The sequence below is a fragment of the Thamnophis sirtalis genome, unplaced genomic scaffold, assembly GCF_051295495.1.
Source record: "Thamnophis sirtalis isolate CommonGarterSnake01/CBP01778 unplaced genomic scaffold, rThaSir2_p1.2 scaffold_12, whole genome shotgun sequence".
NCBI lineage: Eukaryota > Metazoa > Chordata > Lepidosauria > Squamata > Natricidae > Thamnophis > Thamnophis sirtalis.
In genome coordinates, this window is record NW_028261392.1 from 33,554,953 (window position 1) to 33,576,552 (window position 21,600).

At 37.0% G+C, this 21,600-nt stretch overlaps 1 protein-coding gene across 1 annotated transcript in view; it reads right to left on the bottom strand.

Moving 5' to 3' along the window:
• SLC9A2 (solute carrier family 9 member A2) overlaps positions 1-21,339 on the bottom strand; it is a 42,657-nt gene extending 21,318 nt beyond the window's left edge. Inside the window, exons 1-3 of the mRNA XM_087726456.1 lie at positions 20,886-21,339; positions 8,722-9,185; positions 1,243-1,493 (exon numbers count right to left, since the gene is read on the bottom strand). Coding sequence (XP_087582582.1) covers positions 1,243-1,493; positions 8,722-9,185; positions 20,886-21,177 — 1,007 coding nt within the window. The 5' untranslated portion in view covers positions 21,178-21,339. The remainder of the gene's footprint in view (positions 1-1,242; positions 1,494-8,721; positions 9,186-20,885) is intronic.
• Between the last annotated feature and the right edge of the window lie 261 nt (positions 21,340-21,600).

Genomic DNA, 21,600 nt, shown 5'->3' on the forward strand with positions numbered 1-21,600 from the left:
CAAATGATGATCACATCATCCCAGATACTGCAACCGTCATAAATGTGAGTCAGTTGTCAAGTATCCAAATGTAAATCACATGACCATGGAGTTACTGCAGTGGTCATAAGTGTGAAAAATGTTCATAATTCAATTTTTTTCAGTGTCATTGTAACTTTGAATGGTCATTAAGTGAACTGTTGTAAGTTGAAGACTACCTATATTAAAAATAGATTTTTAAAAATTGAAACATGGCACTTAAAGGCAAGAAATATAAGATATTTCACATTATATGAGAGGAAAACATTCATTTTGCCAAATGTATGAATATATCAATTCCTTTGATGAGATAAAATAATCATAATGTTTTGTTTTTATCTGTTATTTATTCAACACTTTATAATGTTTAAGATATATAAATTTTCAACAAATATTTTAAAATAATTTAAAGATGAGAAAGGAATTGAAGGCTGAAGCTTACTAATTTGACTAAGGTTATCTTATAAAGTGTGCAGTAGAAACATGCTTTAAAATAGAAATCACTTTTGCATATCTTAAACTTTTACCCATTTTCTCATACCAGCTATCATAATTATTTATAGCATTGTTCCCGAATGTACTGTAGATAACTCTAATTATAATGATGGAATTGAAACTTTTTCTTAAATCATTTACTCTTCTAAAATTAGACTGCAAATTCTCAAAGGTAAAAAGCAGAGATATTATTTACTTTTAACAACCCTATATCTTGAAAAACATGCTCCGTTTACTTAATATCCTCTGCCACATTGTTGTTTATCAACATAGGAGATCCTTCAAAAATTGAGGGGGGGAAATAAACATATCGATATTGACACCACATATTTTCATGTGTGGAAGATTGAAAGGGATATGAAAAGATTCCAAGATTGCACTAATAAAGTTTAATAATCAGAACCAGTGGCCTCAGGAAAACAATTACAGTAATATAATTTCAGAACCTAAACTGGCTGAGTGAGTATATTAACTTAGACTGCTAGTTAAAACAACATCTTATCACGCAAGAAATCATAACTAATGTGAAGATAATTGAGCACTAAACATTTGGATTTTTAATATAATGGACACTGGACTTGTTAAATGTTATTACTTCTGAATTTGGAAACTAAATCCTGGTTATTGCTGTTGTTGTTTAAAAAAGGAAGAACATAAGTAACTATTAATAATGCATGCAATATATTCTTAGCCTAGGATTCTTGTTTGCTTGGTTTTTTTTATACTTACGCCATAATCCCTGAAAGGTGAAACATTTCAGCTGTTATGTATGATAGGTAACTGTATAAGAAGACAAACAGTGGCTCAATCACTCGAATTTTATGGGTGAAACGAGTAGTAAAAGCTGCTACAAATCCAAGAATGATTCCAATCAAAACTCCTCCAATGCCAACTACAAAAAAATTAGCAATTCCAGCAAATATGTCAACGACCTCAATTGTACGCATCTGGCAGAAAGATTTGAACAAGTTGTACAGCACCTATGAAGGGAAAAGTTTAGCTTTTTAGATTCCTTTCTAAATAAGGTTACAGTTATTTTAACTGGAAATTACATTCTATTGCCACTCAATAATCTCAGAAAGTAGAACAAATGAAAAAAAATAGGAATACATGATGAAAGAGTCAATATTTATTACCTTTCAACTGTGCTGCATTTTTTTTTAAAGCATTCTCTTTTAAAAAATTTCCTCTTAGGGAAAAATGTTCAGTTATTCAATCCTGTATGTAACAGTGGGGAGCCTCAGCCCCTAATCTAATGTTGTACAGTGAATTTCAAAAAATCTTTATGTCAACTCGCAAAGCATTCCTGGCCTGCTGTTGAGTTGCCATAGACAAGAGAGATGGGAAACTGACAAAACAACATGGCAGCTACAAACAGAAGCACAGTCCAGGGATATCTTTCTTAAGGCTGTCTCCCAGGTTACCCACAGCAGCCGGAAGGGAGTGATCTCTAAAGTCTGCGAAAATGCTCCATTGGTGAAAGTGATTTATGACATACCCTGGGAGAAATAGGGTCATAATTGGACCTTAAATTACATGGGGTCAGAGTTGCCTTTATTATTGCTCCTAATAAATAACTGGATTTCATTTGAAGCTTGCGTTGAGGCTCATGATTTAATTAAGGCATCCGTAGGAACCCTGACACATTATAATCTAGTCAATCCTCTGAAGAAAAAATAGCAGTCTCTTACCTGGCAGCCTTGCATGTGAATATTGGGGAATGGGATGGGGAAGAGATAAGAAAAAGAAAAAAGTATGTCAGGGGGGAAATGATGTGTCAGAAATAAAGACAGCAGGTGATTTCATCCTTTAGGGTATTTATAAGACTGAAGTACTTTGGATCAGTACCCAAAAGGTGATTCAGCATCTGCCACATAATCCGGGGAAAAAGATTCAGCTGTATTAGCAGAAGTGTAACACTGATGCCTCCATATGGTCCAAAACTTTTTTTTAACAAAACCCGAAGCTCTACATAGTTTAGTATTCATAATGCACAAAGAGGAAAGACAAACATCTGTCTATATCTATAGATTGAATACATTCATTAAAACTATTCAAACAGGAGCAAAAGTTACATTCATAGCCGCCAGATGACAGGGATATGACTGCTTTTATTTGCAATATGTTAGGTAATCATACTGGGCTAGCAAAAAAAAACCCTTTATCTTCTCGTGGACCAGAATCCAACAGTTCTTAAAAAGGCTGGTCACCTTCGTGGTAAAGATTAAGTGTTTGCTGCCATTTCTCCCGTGTAGTAGGCTTTAAAGCATGTTCTATCTAGTTCATATCTGATCAAATTCATTCAGGTTCTTCTACCAAAATTGCTTCATTTGTCTCATTTCATTTTCTCATTGCTCCTTTAGTCAAGCAAGCACCCCTTTCTACAGCCCTTTCTACACTGTAGAGTAGGGCTGTCAGACTCATGGCTCGCAGGCCGTATGCCTCACACGCTGGTCACATCCATGCCCAGTTTTTTCCCATGCAAAGGGGAAAAAAGTCATGTGATGATGCCGTGATGATCCCAATGTGACACCCCCACTATAGAGGAACAGTCCTAGTGATTTACTAGGGGTCATTTCTCCATTTCCAAGGTTAACAACGACTTTGAAAGAATAGCTTGTCAAAGTGACAACAAAATGCTTTCACAACACTATTTAAATTCATCAGCTTTCAGAACTAGATCAACTGTTCTTAATTTTCTAAAACTATATAATGCATGACAGTTTATAAGACTACAACAAAACAAAGAGCATTGGGCAATTTATCCACACAATGAGCATGAGAATTACTGAGTGTGTGGATCTCATAATCCAAAATAGCAACAGCAGATTTATATACTGCTCCATAGTGCTTTACAGCAATCTCTAAGCAGTTTACAACGTCAACATATTGCCCCAACAATCTGGATCCTCATTTTACTGACTTCAGATATAGAAGGCTGAATCAACCTAGAGCTAGTCAGGATTGAACTCCTGACTGTAGGAAGAATTATCCTGCAGTACTGCAGTACTGCACTAACCACCGCACCACCAAAGGCCCACAAATGTCATCCATCTTTAGCATATAGTATCTTCTAACTATTGAAACTGTGTTTATTTTTACCCATCTAGTCCATCAAAGCTTTTAACAGCAACTTCTATCCAATCTAAATTGGCAATGTACGAATTTGAATAGCCTCATTGGGTGCATAAGAAGAGAATCATTATGGGTCATTGCTCCTAAATCATTCTCGTATATAGGTCATTAAGTGTGATCTTCCTGGTGAATCTGTGAAGTGGTCTTCATCTTTCTGGAGACTGATACAAAAGCAGCATTAAAAATGCAGAACAGGTTGTAATGATAAAGGAGAATATTTATAGATCAGGATTGAAATGAGGAGTTCTTGCTGCTCTTTGATTTCTTGTAGATTATCTAGTAGGTTATCTAGTACATTATCTAGTGCATTATCTAGCAGATTATTGATTTCTAGCTTCATTATCCAAACTAGATAACTTCAGTGGTACTAAAGAGTGAGGTTCCTCTAAATTTATGTCTGGAGGTCTCCAATACTACTCCCACCAATACTGACAGGGTAAATCACTGGAATATCAATTGAGAGCAAACCTTCTCCTAGGTGATGTTACCCAGTTTGGGTAATGAAACATCTACAAGAAAATAACTAAGCTCAAAGAGAACCAGACATGCTATTGTCTCAAAGAGGAGTTTGGATTTAGCACGGATTTCTTCACTCCTCTGAAAGAGAAATTTGAGAAAGGCGTGAAGGAATCTATTTATACCAAAATGGAAAAGCCTCCCTCAATAGAGGTGGAAATCTCAGACACAACCAGTTCTCCAGTTTTTATGCTGCTCTTGCATCAGTCCCCAGGAAGATCAAGACCACAGGTTCATCAGGGATATCAAATTTAATGTCCCATCTAAGAATTTAGGAAAATGACCCTTAAGGACTCTGTGTACTCAATTAAGGAACCTATTCAGATTAGGTGAAATGAAGCAATGGTGGGTTCCTATCTGTTCAGACTGGTTCTGCCGAACTGGTAGTGGTTTGATGGCCAGGGTAGCTGGAATCGGCAGTGACCCAAGCCTGCCACGCCCCCAAACCGGTTTCCTGGGCAGCGCCAGTGGTGCCACCATCTTGTTTTTCAGTTCTGCACATGCGCAGAACAATTTTAATTGCATTGTGCATGCGCATGCAGCATGCATCAAGCACACACATAGAAAGCACACACACAAATGAACCAGCAGTAGTGCCTGCCAGAACACACCCTTGAAATGAAGCCATCCTGGAGGACATATATGAGGTCCCCCAGTGGTGGGTTTCAAAAAATTTTAGAACGTCTTCTGAAGGTGTGGCTTGCTGGCCATGTGACCAGGTGGGAGTGGCTTGCCAGCCATGTGACCATGTGGGGGTGGCTTGACAGCCATGTGACTGGTTGGGCATGGTGAAACTCACTTAACAACGCTCTTGCTTAGCAACCAAAATGTTGGCTCAGAAACTCTGCATTTGAAATATGCAAGTCTTAAAGCTATCAAGTTACAAGACCCTTGCACCCCTAACCCTTTTTAAAAAATCAGGGGTGTTCAAACTGTTGAGGACTTGGAAAGTCCTTGACATACGACCAGGCAGCTCCAACTCCCAGAATTCCTCCTCTCGCTCTTCATCTTGATAATGTGCAGACAGGTGGGGGGAGGGAGTTGGAACTGGTTCTAAATGGCACTGTAGATTTGTGGAACTTCTTCTATAGAAGAGGTTAGAACTGGCAGGAACCCACCCCTGGGTCCCCCTTACCAACTTTCTCAGACTGAAGAAACTGCTTCAAAACAAACTATTTCCAACAAACAAAACAAACAATGAGGTCCAGTTGCCAAGTGACTCAACTTCTAGACATTCCCTTTCATGTCCCACAATGCATTACTGCTCTATTCACAGTTACCTTACTTTATTATAAGCATATTCTCCTTATTTGCAATTTCAGAGTTAATATGCCAGGAATCACAAATGAAGTTATTTTTCATGATTTAGTGCTCTGCAAAAGGACCTTCATTCCTACTTATAATTTTTAGAACTTCAGACAGTGTTTTCTATTATTAATCAAACAACATGTAGTTGAACAACAACTTGTGGACTATCAAACTAACCATATCTTGTCCTGAGTTATGTGTGGTTTGCAGAAAATAGAAGCAAAACATGTTTGCTTACTTGCTGTAAGCTGGATGTATTGGCAAGAGGCACTGTATGCAAATCCTATTAGCCCTGCTTGGTGAAATCGTATTTCATTATCCTGTGAGAAAGCAGTAACCATATTACAAGCAACAAGGAATTGGACCACACAAAAAAGCTGGAAATAGTGAAAGGAGGTGCCAATGCATTTTACTTCTCTAATTCAGAGACAGAAATGGAAATCTGAGCAGTGTGCTCTCAATTTGAAACAGCCTGCTCACTTCCTTGTTCTACTCCCCAGGCATTCCTGGTGCCTATCGAATATCAGCCATCAAATATAGACATTAACTTGGTTTATACTCTGCTGAATGAAACTGCAATGCTTTTCCTGGACGGTGCCATTTCGCATGGCAATTGCACATTGCATGCTCCATTAAAATGCAAATAGAGGGGAAAGGCAAATACAAACCTACTTTGTTAGAAGAACTCTACGTGAATAAAATTCTTTATTTTTGTAAAGTGAGACAGAATTTCATAAAAATCTGCCAGTTTCCTAAAGTGGTTCAGCCCCCCAAAATTTTTATTTCTTCACCTTGCTGAATGTGAGATGCATGTTGGAGGTTGTTGGAGATTTTAAAAATTGATAGGAATTTAAGTATATGGATACATAATTTAAGAAAAAAATTGTCTGATGGTGTCATTAGCAAGACAGGAATCCCATGGCACCTTGAAAACTAACTGATGATGTCCTGGCATAAAGCCTGTGATGAACCGGGCTGTTGCCAACAAATGACTATTTTCATAGAGGTCATTCATTGTCATATGGATGGTCATTAACTTTTAGCCACTCCTGTATTGATATTTTCTTTTTTCTTTTTTTTCAAAGTACAATAGAAAATTCAAAACTTAATTCAAATAATTGCCTAGTAGTTGCCAAACACATAGCTATATACTGTTTCTATTTCTGAGTTTTAGATACAACGTTCCTATGGAAAAAATTACCAATACTCCATCTGATTACTAATAGAAGTGCTTCTATGATGAGCTTAAAATAGGAAAATAAGTTTGTGTGGGCTTGTGATTCTAGCAGAATTATTTGTGACGTAGCCATAATAAAATTATTCAAGCTTCTTTCTGAATGAAAGTTTAGATTCAGCATGATTCCTCCTCTGAATGTTTGTTTTCTAAGTTTTCTTTTTAGTTTAGAATTGAATAGAGCCCATTGAAATTGGACAGCTAACAAATTCAAATAAATAAATAAGATTTCACTATAGCTAAAATATAGTTTACATTTCTTACTACATTATAGGAATATAGGTTTATTCTTATTAAGTATTAAATGTACAGTTATCATTTGTCTATTTTAACACGAACACTTGCTAGACTTAAGAATTTGTGTTTTTTTTGTTTTTTTAAAAAAGATTAATACCACTTTTAATGAGCTGCAATATATATATATATATATATATATATATATATATATATATATATATATATATATATATATATATATATATATATATATATATATATGTGTGTGTGTGTGTTTTTTTTATTTGTGCTGATAAATAAATAAAGGAAGACTAGTATAGATCTATTTCAAGCTATTTAGCTCTCATCAGCTAGCCATATCCTTACTGGGATTTTAAATATATATATATATATATATATATATATATATATATATATATATATATATATATATATATATATATATATATATATATATATATATATATATATATATATATATATATATATATATATATATATATATATATATATATGACAATTAGTGAAGTGAAATATGTGTTCCTATGATTTAGGAGCATAAAGAATTACAAATTATATGAATTATAATATATGATGACAAAAAGTATGTGTATATCAGTTAAAATTTTAGCAAAATGTTCAAAATATGAATAACAGTTCATTCAATGAGTTATGTGTAACATCTTTCATCTGTCAAATAACTGATCAACATATTTTGCCAGAAGGACAGAATAATTAACCAAAATAGAACTCAAATTCCAAATGCAGGAACAGAGGTCAGAATCAGCAGAACTCATTAATGGGGTATTGTAGTCTTTTCATGTAGATTTAAGCAAAAGGGTGAAACTCAGAGCTACAAATTGGTTCAGATCTTTACAAGATAATAGTGTTGTTTACAAAATACAATTACCATTCCTATGTATACCAGGAACTATTTCAAAGGTGGTTATAGCTTTTATTGTAAAACAATTTACACATTCTCAGCACCTCAGAGATTTTATCCAGTAACTAATACAATTTTTGCATTTGTCTGTCTTACTTCCTGTGAGATTAATACTGCCATATATTGTATGAAATTAAAATGCATTTCTTTCTTGTTACCACATCAATATATCTGATGACCAACACAGATAATATGAATTTTGAAATCTATGTGTATTGCTGGATGTGCAATACCATTCTTAAAATCGGGGAATAACTAGACTTCTTTGGACCCCAGTCAATCTTTATATATTGTCATTCTAATGTTACTCATCAGTTAAAGAATACTGGATAATTAGAAAATGCGGGAACTTTTACTGATGCATGATGGGAAGGGGAGAAAAAAAGGAAGATAAGAAAGCCATGAGGCAATTGTAGGGGTCAACATACTGATTCTGTAAACCACTTAGAAAGGACTGTATAGCACTGTGAAGTAGTATAGAAGTCTAAGTGCCATTGCTATTCAAACAGAACCCAACCATGTTTAATATGAGGGGTTTTTTAACCTTGCCCCACAAATGTCTGCTTATGCAAGAGAGTTGTGTGAAATAAAACAATTAAATATTTGCATGTTGTGGTAATTGAAAAGAATGTAATCGTTTGCTATTACAAATAAGAACACTGCATATTTGGAATATTTAGATTACTGGACGTTATGCTTTAAAATCCCTTCTCTTCTCTTTGTTCCTTAACCTCCTAGAACACAATTTTACAAAAGGTACCCAGTTTTACCTGATTTTACTGCATATAGAAGTGTAAACGTTTTGTCTGTGTGCATTCGTAGCTATGTCACTTACCACAGTTACAGCATCATTCAAGAGAGATTCCCCAAAAACTAAGATATACAGCTGCTCGTTGACATGAATATTTTCAAAGACAGCCAACACAGCCACAGGATCCACGGCTGAAATCAAACTCCCAAAAAGTAGGCTCTGCAGTAGAGTGATGTCACTCAGGCCAAAGGCCTCAATCTGGCAAATGGCAAAGAGGGAAATGCCAATGCCAAGAGAATTCCAGAGTGTGCCCACAACAGCATACCAAAAAATGGTGCCGAAGTTCTCAAAGAAGAGGCGTGTGGGCATAAAATAACCAGCGTCGAGGACAATTGGAGGAAGAAGATATAAGAAAAAAACATCGCTCTTCATCACTGGTGGAGATTTTTCCTGTGCCCCAAATATAATTCCACCTAAAATCAGTCCAATCACAATAAGGAGACAACTTTCTGGAACTATCTGCGGCAATTTGTAGTAGAGATGAAAACCTTCAAATTAATGGAGGAAGAAAGAGAAGAAATATTATATTGTGACAAAAAAAACTTATGATATTATACTTAACATATTAAGGTTGTTTATTCTTGTATTTAAACCATTCCCTTTCTTGCATTTTTATAAACATACAATTAAACTCTCAAAAGAAAAAAGAAATCAGCTAACCCACATACTCTTCATTTATTACAAGTGGCACAAAACCAATCCAACTATAAACTTTCTATGAGCAAAATCTGCAAAAAAGAATTAGCCTGTTAGGTAAATTTTATCTTATTTTATTATTTTATTTGTACTCTATCATTATTATTTTTAGAAATAACCAGCTTGGAACTCGTGAGATAACTTTATTTTCCATGATTCAATACCAATGCTTTAAAACTTCTTAGATAAAATGATGAATTCAGATTTTAATTGATCTTGTAGTTTTGCAAAAGGATGGTGCTTTAAGATTTTTAGCCAAGAAATATAGTATTTTGCAAATGTCAACGTTAAATCAAAAGTTCATTGGAATGGTTCATTCTTTGGAAAGAGAATTCTGTATACTAGGGTTGCAGACGAGCCTGGGAAGTTCAAAAAAGCATCCCAGAGAAAGGCAAAGGCATTTTTGTGTGCATATTATTGCAAAAGAACTAATGGATATTCCCATGAATTCATTTGGAGTCCCTTACAATGATTGGCCCTTGAATGAGTATCTATGGAAATTCTTAGTACTCTATGTCATGCTGTCCCAAAGGTGCTTTTTCAAAAGGCAATTGGATTTTGTTTTTCCTTGAAGGTGTTTTACTTCTCTGACAGTTCTGACAGAACTGAAGAAGCTTCTTGAATGAGAAATGAAATGTCTTCAAGAAAAAAAACAAAAGCACATTTGCAACATTCTGAATAAGTCAGTTTCCTTCAGCAGGTATGAACCAGGTAGCATTCTATTCATTCATTGGATGTGCCCATTTGCACACAAGAGTCTCACTTTTCATTACAGACTTTGGGACTCCCTGCTTTTGCTCTGACAGATTGAGAAAAATATGTAGAATAAGGGGATCTGGAGGAAAAGAGAAATCACAGCCTACATCTCACACAATTCGAGATATCAGTCCTATCAGTAGATGGAACAAGATCTACAAGTATTTCAGGCACCACTTTAGGTTACTGGAAATAATATGGGCTATTTGGACTATGAATGTATTCAAATCAGAAGAATGAATTAGTGTCTTCCCTATGAAAACTTATCTTTCTAGTGTCTGAGTGAATAATTTTTGTGTGTGTATAAAAATAGACAAGCAAAAAAAGTATTAAAAGATAGGGAAAAGTCAAGGAAAAATGATAAAGGAATGAAAAAGTAAAACAATAGAAAAAGACTAATTTCCTACTTTTTTGATACAGATATAGATTAAAAATACATCAAATTATTACTCTAAAATTACCAATATTCCATATTATTTCTAAAACCCCATATATTCCAAAATGACAATTTCATTTTTTTTTCACATTCTCACACAAAAAGTCCGAAAGTGCTCTCCAGGTAAAGTTATAAATTAGTCAAATTTCATCTTTAGTCAAAGCTGTCAATTTCACCATTTCCACCTATTCTATCAGCTCACCCATCTATTTTTTCATTGTAGGTATTTGTAAGTCTTTACATTTGTGTACATACATAACAATCTTGTCACTGTTATCATGTATAAAAATAAAGATATTTTAATCTTTGTACATTAACCACAAAGGAAAGTATAGAATAGAATAACAGAGTTGGAAGGGACCTTGGAGGTCTGCTAGTCCAACCCCCTGCTTACACAGGAAACCTACAACAAATGGTTATCCAACATTTTCTTAAAAACTTCCAGTGTTGGAGCATGTGCCACTTCTGGAGGAAAGTTGTTCCACTGATTAATTATTCTGTCAGGAAATTTCTCCTCAGTTCTAAGTTGCTTCTCTCCTTGATTGATTTCCACCCGTTGCTTCTTGTCCTACCCTCAGGTGCTTTGGAGAATAGCTTGACTCCCTCTTCTTTGTGGCAACCCCTGAGATATTGGAACACTGCTATCATGTAACCCTTAGTCCTTCTTTTCATTAAACTAGATATACCCAGTTCCTGCAACCGTTCTTCATATGTTTTAGTCTCCAGTCCCCTAATCAATTTTGTTTGCTCTTCTCTACACTCTTTCTAGAGTCTCCACATCTTTTCTACATCGTGGCGACCAAAACTGAATGCAGTATTCCAAGTGTGGCCTTCCAAGGCATTATAAAATGGTATTAACACTTCACGTGGTCTTGATTCTTTCCCTCTGTTTATGCAGCCTAGAACTGTGTTGGCTTTTTTGGCAGCTGCAGCACACTGCTGGCTCATATTTAAGTGATTGTCCACTAGGACTCCAAGATCCCTCTTACAGTCACCACTACTGAGCAGGGTTCCATATATACTGTACCTGTGCATTTTGTTGTTCTTGCCTAAATGTAGAACCTTACTTTTTTTAACCATTGAATTTCATTTTGTTAGATAATGCCCAATGTTCAACTCTCTCAAGGTCCTTCTGTATCTTAAGCCTGTCTTCTGGAGTGTTGGCTATTCCTGCTATCTTGGTGTTGTCTGCAAATTTGATGAGTTCCCTATCTATCCAGTCATCCAAATCATTGACGAATATGTTGAAGAGTACTGGGACTAAAACAGAGCCCTGGGGTACCCCACACTGATTTCAACTGTATATTTACTTTTAAAACTTCTGAATCAAAAATCAAACTCTTGTATTAGCAATAGCAATAGCAGTTAGACTTATATACCGCTTCATAGGGCTTTCAGCCCTCTCTAAGCGGTTTACAGAGTCAGCATATCGCCCCCAACAATCTGGGTCCTCATTTTACCCACCTCGGAAGGATGGAAGGCTGAGTGTATTGTATTGTATTGTAGCCTTATCTATGAAATTAGGTGTTGCAGAGAATTGTATCTTATAGATGAGTCTAAACGAAGAATGACAACTTGTCTACAGTTGGGAAGGAAGCATCTGAAATTTCCTGAGGCTTGAGATGTGCTTGGAATGATTCAGGCATTTGATTGCTATGTGGATCCAGATGTGGCATTTTGTAGCTGAGTCAGCAGCATGAATTTTAGCTGTGTAAGATATAGCTATTTGAGAGCTCTGTGGTAAAACATAACCCCAAATTTCTCCTTCTTTGTTGATTTCTGAGGACAGAAATCTCTTAACTCCTCCAGTTTCAGAGGTTTGCCAGTGCTGGATTTTGAAAGGCCTTCAGGAAGTTTCAAAAGGCTTAAAATCCAGTCCACATGCCATGTTTCCCACACCTCAACTTTTCCAGGCAGAAATCTATTACCCAGCAATATTGTACTAACTCTTCCAAATTAAGTGAGGCACCTTTCATCACTAATTCATCTCTCATCAGCAAATTCTTCTCTACATTGATCAATCAGATAATTCAACCCCACATCCATAGCAAATAATTTAAAACCTGATATGTATGCTTGCAGGGATGCAGTGGCTCAGTGGCTAAGATGCTCAGCTTGTCGATCAGCAAGGTCGGCAGTTCAGTGGTTTGAATCCCCAGCGCTATGTAACAGAGTGAGCTCCCGTTACTTGTCCCAGCTTCTGCCAATCTAGTAGTTTAAAAGCACGTAAAAATGCAAGTAGAAAAATAGAGACAGTGGGAGGGTAACAGTGTTCCATACGCCTTCACATTTAGTCATGCCGGCCACATAACCATGGAAATATCTTTGGACAGTGTTGGCTCTTTGGCTTTGAAATGGAGATGAGCTTCATCCCCTAGAGTCGGGAACAATTAGCACATATGTGCAAAGGGATCCTTTACCTTTACCTATGTATGCCTGCACAGTGCACTGACTATATTTGTAAATCTCATGGCTTCCTGTCTCTCTACTGATCAAATCATTAAAGGATGCTCTAAGTCTGAGTTATTTTTCCAATACTATCTTGTTGCCATGGGCTTTATTCATGGTTCAGCACCTGTTGCTGTCCTGATAGCTTCTGGTTGCCTTCTCCCAAGGTCAACTCACAATTAGTCAAATCCGAGGCTGCTTCACCCCAGCTAAAGAACTGGATGTGATTCAGAATGCAAAGTGTAAAGTTATTGAAAGAAGAACTCCTGAAAAGGTTTCCTATATTTGCCTGAGCAAGTGAAGTTCTCACTGTCTTCCCTGCCTACATAACTGTGCAGGCAAGATTAAAAGTGGGACTTTTAATGATCAAGGTTTAATTATTCATGCATTACTGAATGACTCTTGAAGCTTCTTGATGGTGTATGGGAAGTATGGTCTTTATCCTATGCACTCATAAAGACTTCCATTGATCTCCCCCCCATTTCCATCCCCCAATGTTATTAAAGGTGCTCACTAAGAGCTTTCTATCACCATCTCTTTATGGGTACCTGATATGGATATATCAGAGATGGCCACTGCTGTCCTTTTCTTAAAGCTGTCTCAGACCATCTGTGGTTAACTATTACCTAATCATAATGAATGTTGTTTAATGAATGTTGTTAAAATGGCCATACAAAACCAATCTAAGATATTAAGTCTAAAATCCACATCTCAATTCAGAAATCACAAAGTAATGAGTAAACCATTACCATGTTCTTTAGTATTGTTCGCAACCAAAACAAACAATATAAAGGAAAATGATAAAAGTTGATACTCAAAACATGGCATAACCATTAACCAAGCTTTAATCAAGATGAAAATAGATCTATTATAAAAATATGGGAGGTAAGCAGTTACCACCAAAAGTCCTTTAAGAATTGCAAGAACTGTATCTTGCTTGGAAAATGTATATAAAGCACGTGTTTGATTACAGTACCAAATTTTACAATATTGAATGTATATTAATTTGAAAATTAATCTGCAGCAGATTTGATTAAATTTTAAATTACATAAGTGTTGCTGTTCTTCAGAAACATCTCAAGGCAAAACGTATGAGGTGCAAATTCTCTGGAATCTTGCATTATGTCAGTGATGTCCGGATTGTGAAATTCTCAATCAACATTGCTCTTCCTGAGAATTCGGGAAGAACACATTTAGAGGACATTAAAATTAGAGAAAGCTGCTAAATATTTCTTTCATACATTTCAGAGCTAAGCTTTGATATAAAAAGGAAGTTTAAACTCTGATAAACATTTTTGGGGACTCATTTATAACAAAAATATTATTTGTAGAAAATGCATTTTGCATTTATAAGACTACTGATTTGGAAGAGGAAATTGAATTATGTCCCAATAAATACCGTATTTTTCACACTATAAGATGCACCAGACCATAAGAAGCACATTAACTTTAGAGAAGGAAAACAAGAAAAAAATTTTGCCTCTGCCTCCCAACATCCATCCAGTATTCAACTGGCTGGTGTCCTTGCAGCAAACATCAAACAGTCTGGTAAGCCCCACCACGTGGCTCATCAGGGCTCCCCTCCATTGCAGCCACCACCAGTCAACTGAGCTGAACTGCTGCCACCACCAGGGAAGTCTGGAACCTTTGCTGCCCAGCAGGAATACCAAGTAGGTATTCCTCCCAGAATACTGGCAATCAGCTGTTCTAGGCAGTGGGAATTGCCACGGCTGATGGCCTTTATTGATAGGTGGCGTTCGGTGGCAATTGGTGGTGGCAGCAGCAAATGTCAGCAATCAGTGGTGGTGGCGATCCTGCCACTTAGAAAAGCTGATTGGTGGTATTCCAGGAGGCCAATCCAACCGGCAATCAGCTGCTCAGCAGCAAAGACTCCAGCATTCCCTGGCAGTGGCCCCTCCCCCCCCAATATTCGCACAGACACAGACATCTTCACCACTTTTTGGGGGGGAGGGGGGAGTGAGTCTTATAGTGCAAAAATACAGTATGTTTAGAAGTCCATTGCGACTGATTGTTTTCTATTATTTGCGGAGTTGTATACTTTGCTATTTTGATATAGTTTGCCACCTTTCACACAGAGAACATTCATGTTTCTCCCATTACTCCACATTTTCTACACTTAAGCCATTTAATTACACAACGTGCAATTAAATGTGAGAGAACCAGGAACTGCAGCTCTTTATTATAGTTCACAGTTAAGTTGTAATTCATACCGTCTACTTTTCAGTCTACTGAAATATATACTAAAATGATTCACTCATCTTTTTTTCATTTATGAGAAAAAAATTTAAAATGTCAAATTTTACATCTTTCCTAAGTGTTAGGAATAGAAATCATATTATGCTTGTAGTAAAAGTAGACTAATTTTTATGCTATCGTTTGTACATCTATAATTAACTTTTTAAATGTGTTTACTGCATTTACTTCCTAATAATTAAGATAATCAAGAGCAATCAAAACTAACAAAAGAAAAATATATATAATAAAGTGCCAAACTTTTTCAAACCAGAACTTTGGTACACTCTAGTGGTATTTTTGATGAGATTAGAAACCTACCTATATATCTATCTATTTTTATTTTGATGAACTATAGATACGTCATGTCAACTTTAGTGCACTCATAGATCATTGTAAAAATGTAGTGCAACAGAAAAAATAGTAAAGTACCTGCAGTTTACTTTAATCAAAGTAACAAGGGTCATCATATATGCTGAAGGGCACAAGTAATTTGTCAAGTCTTTTCATAATTTACAAACCATAAAGCAAAACTTTGCTACATTTAGGGCAAAGATATATGGCTTCTTATCTGAGCCTAACTATTTTAAACAGAATAAAGCTGAGCAATTAGGATAGATAGAATATAGTTCTGAAAGACCTATATTCTTGGAAATCAGAATGTACTGTAAGTCACAAGTCTCTGCATAAAATTAAATGGAGACAAGGCATCACATGTGCATAATCTGGTCACTTTTAGAATTTTCTTGAACTTCCTGTGAATGATGTCATAAAGGTAAGGACATTAAAACAAGTGAAGGTTAATGCCTGTAACAGTATATATGAACAACCTTGGGTGATGGACTAGGAGTCCCAGGCTCTCAGTGTGTAAAAGTGGTGGGATTCCAATTTTTAACTACCGGTTATGTGGGCATGGCTTGGTGGGTGTGACATGGCTTGGTGGATGTGGCAGGGGAAGGATACTGTAAATTCTCCATTCCCTCCCCACTCCAGGGAAAGGTTACTGCAAAATCCCCATTTCCTCCTGATCAGCTGGGACTCAGGAGGCAGGGAATAGATGGGGGCAGGGCCAGCCAGAAGTGGTATTTACCAGTTCTCTGAACTGCTCAAAATTTCCGTTACCAGTTCTCCAGAACTGGTCAGAACCTGCTGAATACCACCTCTGGTCTAAGCCTGCAGAAGGAGAGAATGTGTGGAAAATGTTTCAAAAGGGATCCTTTCCAGCAAATAAAAGGAAAGAAGGGGAAATATCCTTTCAGTCTTGCGTGATTTTGTTATAGTAACCTTACAATAAATATAGAGCTAGTACACCTAGTTGTGCTTCTTCCCTGGACTACCTTGCAGGGCTTCTGAATTTAAGACTTGTTAGATGATTCAGATTTTAAGAAATCAAACCTAAAAGCATCAAGATTTATGAAATTTGAAGACTCTATTGCAGTCATTAGCCAGCACCATACTTAACAATATTTCTTTAAGAAAGGATCCTGTAAGATTAGAGAAAAGTTTTTCCCATCCAGGGTACTGTTCCTATTGATGCCTTACTAGATGTCAGTCAAAATTCCCACTGTTGTTTTTTAATCAATTTTTTGTGGTGTTTAAAGACCCACTGCCTCTGATCATAGAGTTAAAAAAACATTCTTGCATATTTTGATTGATTGACCAATAGTCATAATACATTTTTGTTAATATTGTTAATCACTGTTAGCTTTATTTTCCATGAATTGGCATAATCTGCTTTTAAAGTTGACTATACAGAAATGAATTGCATAGATAATGTAATGACTAGAGTTAAGTATTTCCTTTCATCAGCTGTGAATGAACAAAGAGTAATACTTAACCATTTTTGTACATAGCAATGGCAATAGCATTTAGACTTATATACTGCTTCACAGTGCTTTTACTGCCCTCTCTAAGCGGTTTACAGAGTCATCCTATTGCCACTAACAATCTGGGTCCTCATTTTACCCACTTTGGAAGGATGGAAGGCTGAATCAACCTTGAGACAATGAGATTCAATTTGCCAAATTGCAGGCAGCCGGCAGTCAACTAAAGTAGCTTGCAGTACTGCATTTTAAGCACTGCGCTCAATGCATACTAATTTTGGGATTTCATTTGAAGAAAAACTATTTTATTTGTATAATGAATATCTGGTAGCATGTTTTACATAAAATACTTTGAAAACTTACTATATTTAGAAGTGTACATAATATTTTGTTGATATTATGACATCCAATTAGTGTTATGCATAAAGAATCAGGACTACACTTACAACAAGTAAGATGATTTATTGCTCATGTCTATTAATAAAAATCTAGTTAATGGTCAACACTAAAAATGGCAATAAGAGTTAACAATTCAAAAGGGGTTTGACCATTTTGTGAGCACACACCATAAGAAACTCTATGCTGATTACTTTCTTGATTCTGCTCCTTGTCAATGCCTGTACTTCTCCTACATCAATATCTTTAACAATTATTATAAAACTACTATAAAGAAGTTTTTGTTTTTAAAAAAACTTTCCAGACTCGCCTATAATCTTGGATTCTACAAATACTAACCAGGCTTAACTGTGTTAAAATTCCAGGCCCAGGCAAGTTGGTTAGGTGCTATGGCTTCTTAAATTAGTTCCAAATGAACTGAGGAGAAATGTGGGCGATGGCTGATACAAGCAATTTTCTGAATGTGAGCTTTAATGATATCAGACATACAGAACTTTACATTGTAGGATTGTTCAAATAAGTAGATTTTTAACCTACATTTTATTTTAATTCAATATTCCCATACATGCATTAAAGAAGAGAAGAATTCATATCACTTGTTTAATGCATGCATGGACTTTGCTGTAAGCGATAAACCAAATACTACAACAATATCCTATAACAATACCTTTAATTCTCTACAAGTAGATAATTGAATTTCACTTTTCAAAATTTTATTCATTTCAGATTTTAATATGTACTTTTTCGGTACGAAACTTATAAAAAAACATCCTATATACCATATTTTTTGGAGTATAAGATGCACCGGAGTATAAGACGCACCAAAGTTTTGAAGAGGCAAATTTTTAAAAAAAGGTTTTTGCACTCTGCAGACCTCCCAAAAACAGGCCCACTTTTTTTTTCAAAAAAAGTGGGGGCATGAATAGCCTTTAGGAGAATTGTAGAGTGCTCCTGGGGGATAGGGCCCCAAAATGAGCAAAAAACGGCCCATTTTTCACAAAAACTGGCCTGTTTTTTGTCAAAAAAGAGGCATGCATAGCCTTTGAGGCTTCTAGAGTGCTCCTGCGGGCTGGGGGGGGGCAAAATTGAGCAAAAAAATGACCCATTGTTTGCTCATTTCTGCTATCCCCAACTCCCAGGAGCACTCTGAAAGCCTCCTAAAGGCTATGCACGGCCATTTTGGTGAAGCGGGTGGGGTTTTGGGAGGCAAGAAATGTTAGATTCCATGTATAAGATGCAAGCAGATTTTCAATCTCTTTTTTGAGGGAAAAAGGTGTGTTTTATATTCTGAAAAATACAGTAGTATATATGCTTTTCTCTACAAAAAGAGTTCCGAGACTGAGGTGACATTATATACTAATTTGTTATTTAAAATATTTTCTGTCATATATTTTCACAGCAGAATACAAAATTTAAAATAAATGGAATATAGAAATAAATATATAAAAAATATAATAATACATACATTGTATAAGTAGGGAGAGAAAAGGAGAGAGGAGAGAACAAGAGCAAAGAAGTTGAATCTTTTTATCATGAACTCTTAAAATAACACTTTTTAACATGCAGCTTACTAAGTTTGTACATCTTGATTACTAGTGAGACATTCTAAAGAATAAGCAGGATGAGATGAAAGGCAGCTTTCATGGATGAGCTTTAATCACTAGTCACTTCTTCTTTGATGAGCTTAAGACATGAATCCCAGACAGATCTGAATAAATTAAAACCACCTTGTGGGATGAGATGCATCTTGAATGGACTCACAGGATCACACATATATACCAAAACAGAAGATGAAGGATCTCCAAATCCATAATTCTAGGCTAACCAAGAGTATTTTAAAATGGATATAACTGGATGTTCTTGTTTGAATGCCCTGGACATTCCAATGGAATAATGGAATGACACATTCTTGAGGTGAGTTCAGTCTATGTCTCTTTCTTGGCAACAATATTGGAGTTGTTTGCCATTGTATACTTCCAAGATACATTGTCTTCTCAATTTCTTAAGATAGTCTTCAGCCACCAGCATTTCTTATCTAGGTCCTGAACAAGTCTAACTTGCTGAGCTTTCCTGACTTAAGCAAAGGTTAGCTGATTAATAGTATCTGTTGTGATATTTTCTAGGGAGCCCAGTATGATTAAGCAGCATTTATACAAATATGAAGTGGAGTTGGTCTTAATGCATCAACATTAGAATTTTTGGACAAATATGAAACAATGGGACCACACACACAGAGAGACACAGAACTAGGGTACCTAGAGGGGGTTTACTGCACACAGGTAGCCCTTGACTTACAACAGTTCATTTAGTGACCGTTCAAAGTTACAATAGCACTTTAAAAATGACTTATGACCATTTTTCACAGTTATAACCTTTGCAGTATTCTCATCATCATGTGATTAGAATTCAGAGCTTGACAACTGGTTCATATTTATGACTTATGACTTTTTTTTTACACTTATGACCACTGCAGCATCCCATGTGATCAAAATTCAGATGCTTGGCAACTGACTCATATTTATGACTCTTGCTATGTCCCAAGGTTATGTAATAACCTTTTGCAACCTTCTGACAAGCAACGTCAATGGAGAAGCCAGATTCATTTAACAACCAGGTTACTAACTCATCAAACAGCAGTGATTCACTTAACAACTGAGGCAAGAATGGTCATAAAATGAGGAAAAACTCATTTAACAAGCATCTCACTAAACAACAGAAATGTTGGGCTCAGTTATGGTCATAAGTTGAAGACTACCTGTGTACTCTACGAAGTATTTGAAACATTACAGCATTTACATGTTTAGACAAGAAGAATTTCCTTCCTCAGTTTTTATAGTTATTCTATTTATTTCTAGAGTACTGGATATAAGCTAAATACCCCAAAGAATGAAGGGTGGGGTAAAATCTTTCTGCAAATGCCAGCTGATTTTCCACCAAAGAAATTAGGAAGGAATCCTCCAAGGGGATCCTTATCTAATCATTAGCATTCTGCTTTGTTGCTTTCTCTGAGATAAGAGGAATCCCAGGGATCACTTATGCAAAACTACCTGCCTGGAGAAATGTTTGCCATGCAAAAAGAGCACCTGGATTTGCCCTCTTCTACTTTTTCAGTGATATATGGCCTCTCAAAGCTCTCTCCAAATCTGTTGGGACAGGATGCCAAATTGCCAATTTACCATTTAGGCTTCAGAAACAGATTTTAAAACTCAGGATGATGGACGACCTATTCTAGAAGGGATCCCTGAAAGGCATCAACTGCCTGCACCGCACCCCTTCTCCCCCCCCCAAAAAAACACCTGTTCTGCATTCACCGCGCCGACGCCGACCTTGATCCGAAGGGGGGGGGGCGTTATAAACCCTCTGTGTTTTCTTTCACTTACCGATCTTGGCTAAGGAAGCCAGGAGAATCCAAAGGGTGATCTCGAAGGGGATTTGCACGTGTGGGTAATCCAAGGTAAAGACGTGAAGCCTGGTCTCCTCGAAAGGGGTGTCAGCCGGCCCCTGTAAGGTGCTTGCTCTGGGACTGGGATGGATGGCTGGCAAGGCAGCCGGGTCGCTCAGCTCTTTTTCCGAAGCGGCAGCGGCTGCTACCGCAGAAGACACAAAGGCGGCCATCAGGAGCAGCGAGGGGCCGATCCCAGGACTCCCCGGGCAGTCCCGAGCAGCCCCCATTGAGCGGCTGCGTGACCGGCACTCTCCGTTCAACTGGAAGGGGAAGAAGCAACGCCGGCGCTAAATCGATTCACTACCAGCATGATGGTGGTCCTGCCCTCATCGCCTGCAGGGAAGGCAGAAGTCACGCGGGGGAGGGGGGAGGCGGGCCGGCCAAGAACGCCCTCTACTCCACCTTTCACGCCGGGTTACATCTCCTCCTGCCCGGCCGGTGGGGCTCACCTGCGGGCTCCCCTGAGAGGCTCGCCTTTCGCTCCCCCGCCCTTCTTTTCGTACAACGCTACCTCATCAGCCTCTTTCCTCATTTACGCACCTGCAGGCAAGGGGAAGGAAGGCAATGCCGGGCTGGGCTGGGCTGTGGCAATGAGCGGCCGCAATGGACAACTTTTGGCAGCTCCAAAGAGAGTTTCCCACGCGGGCAAC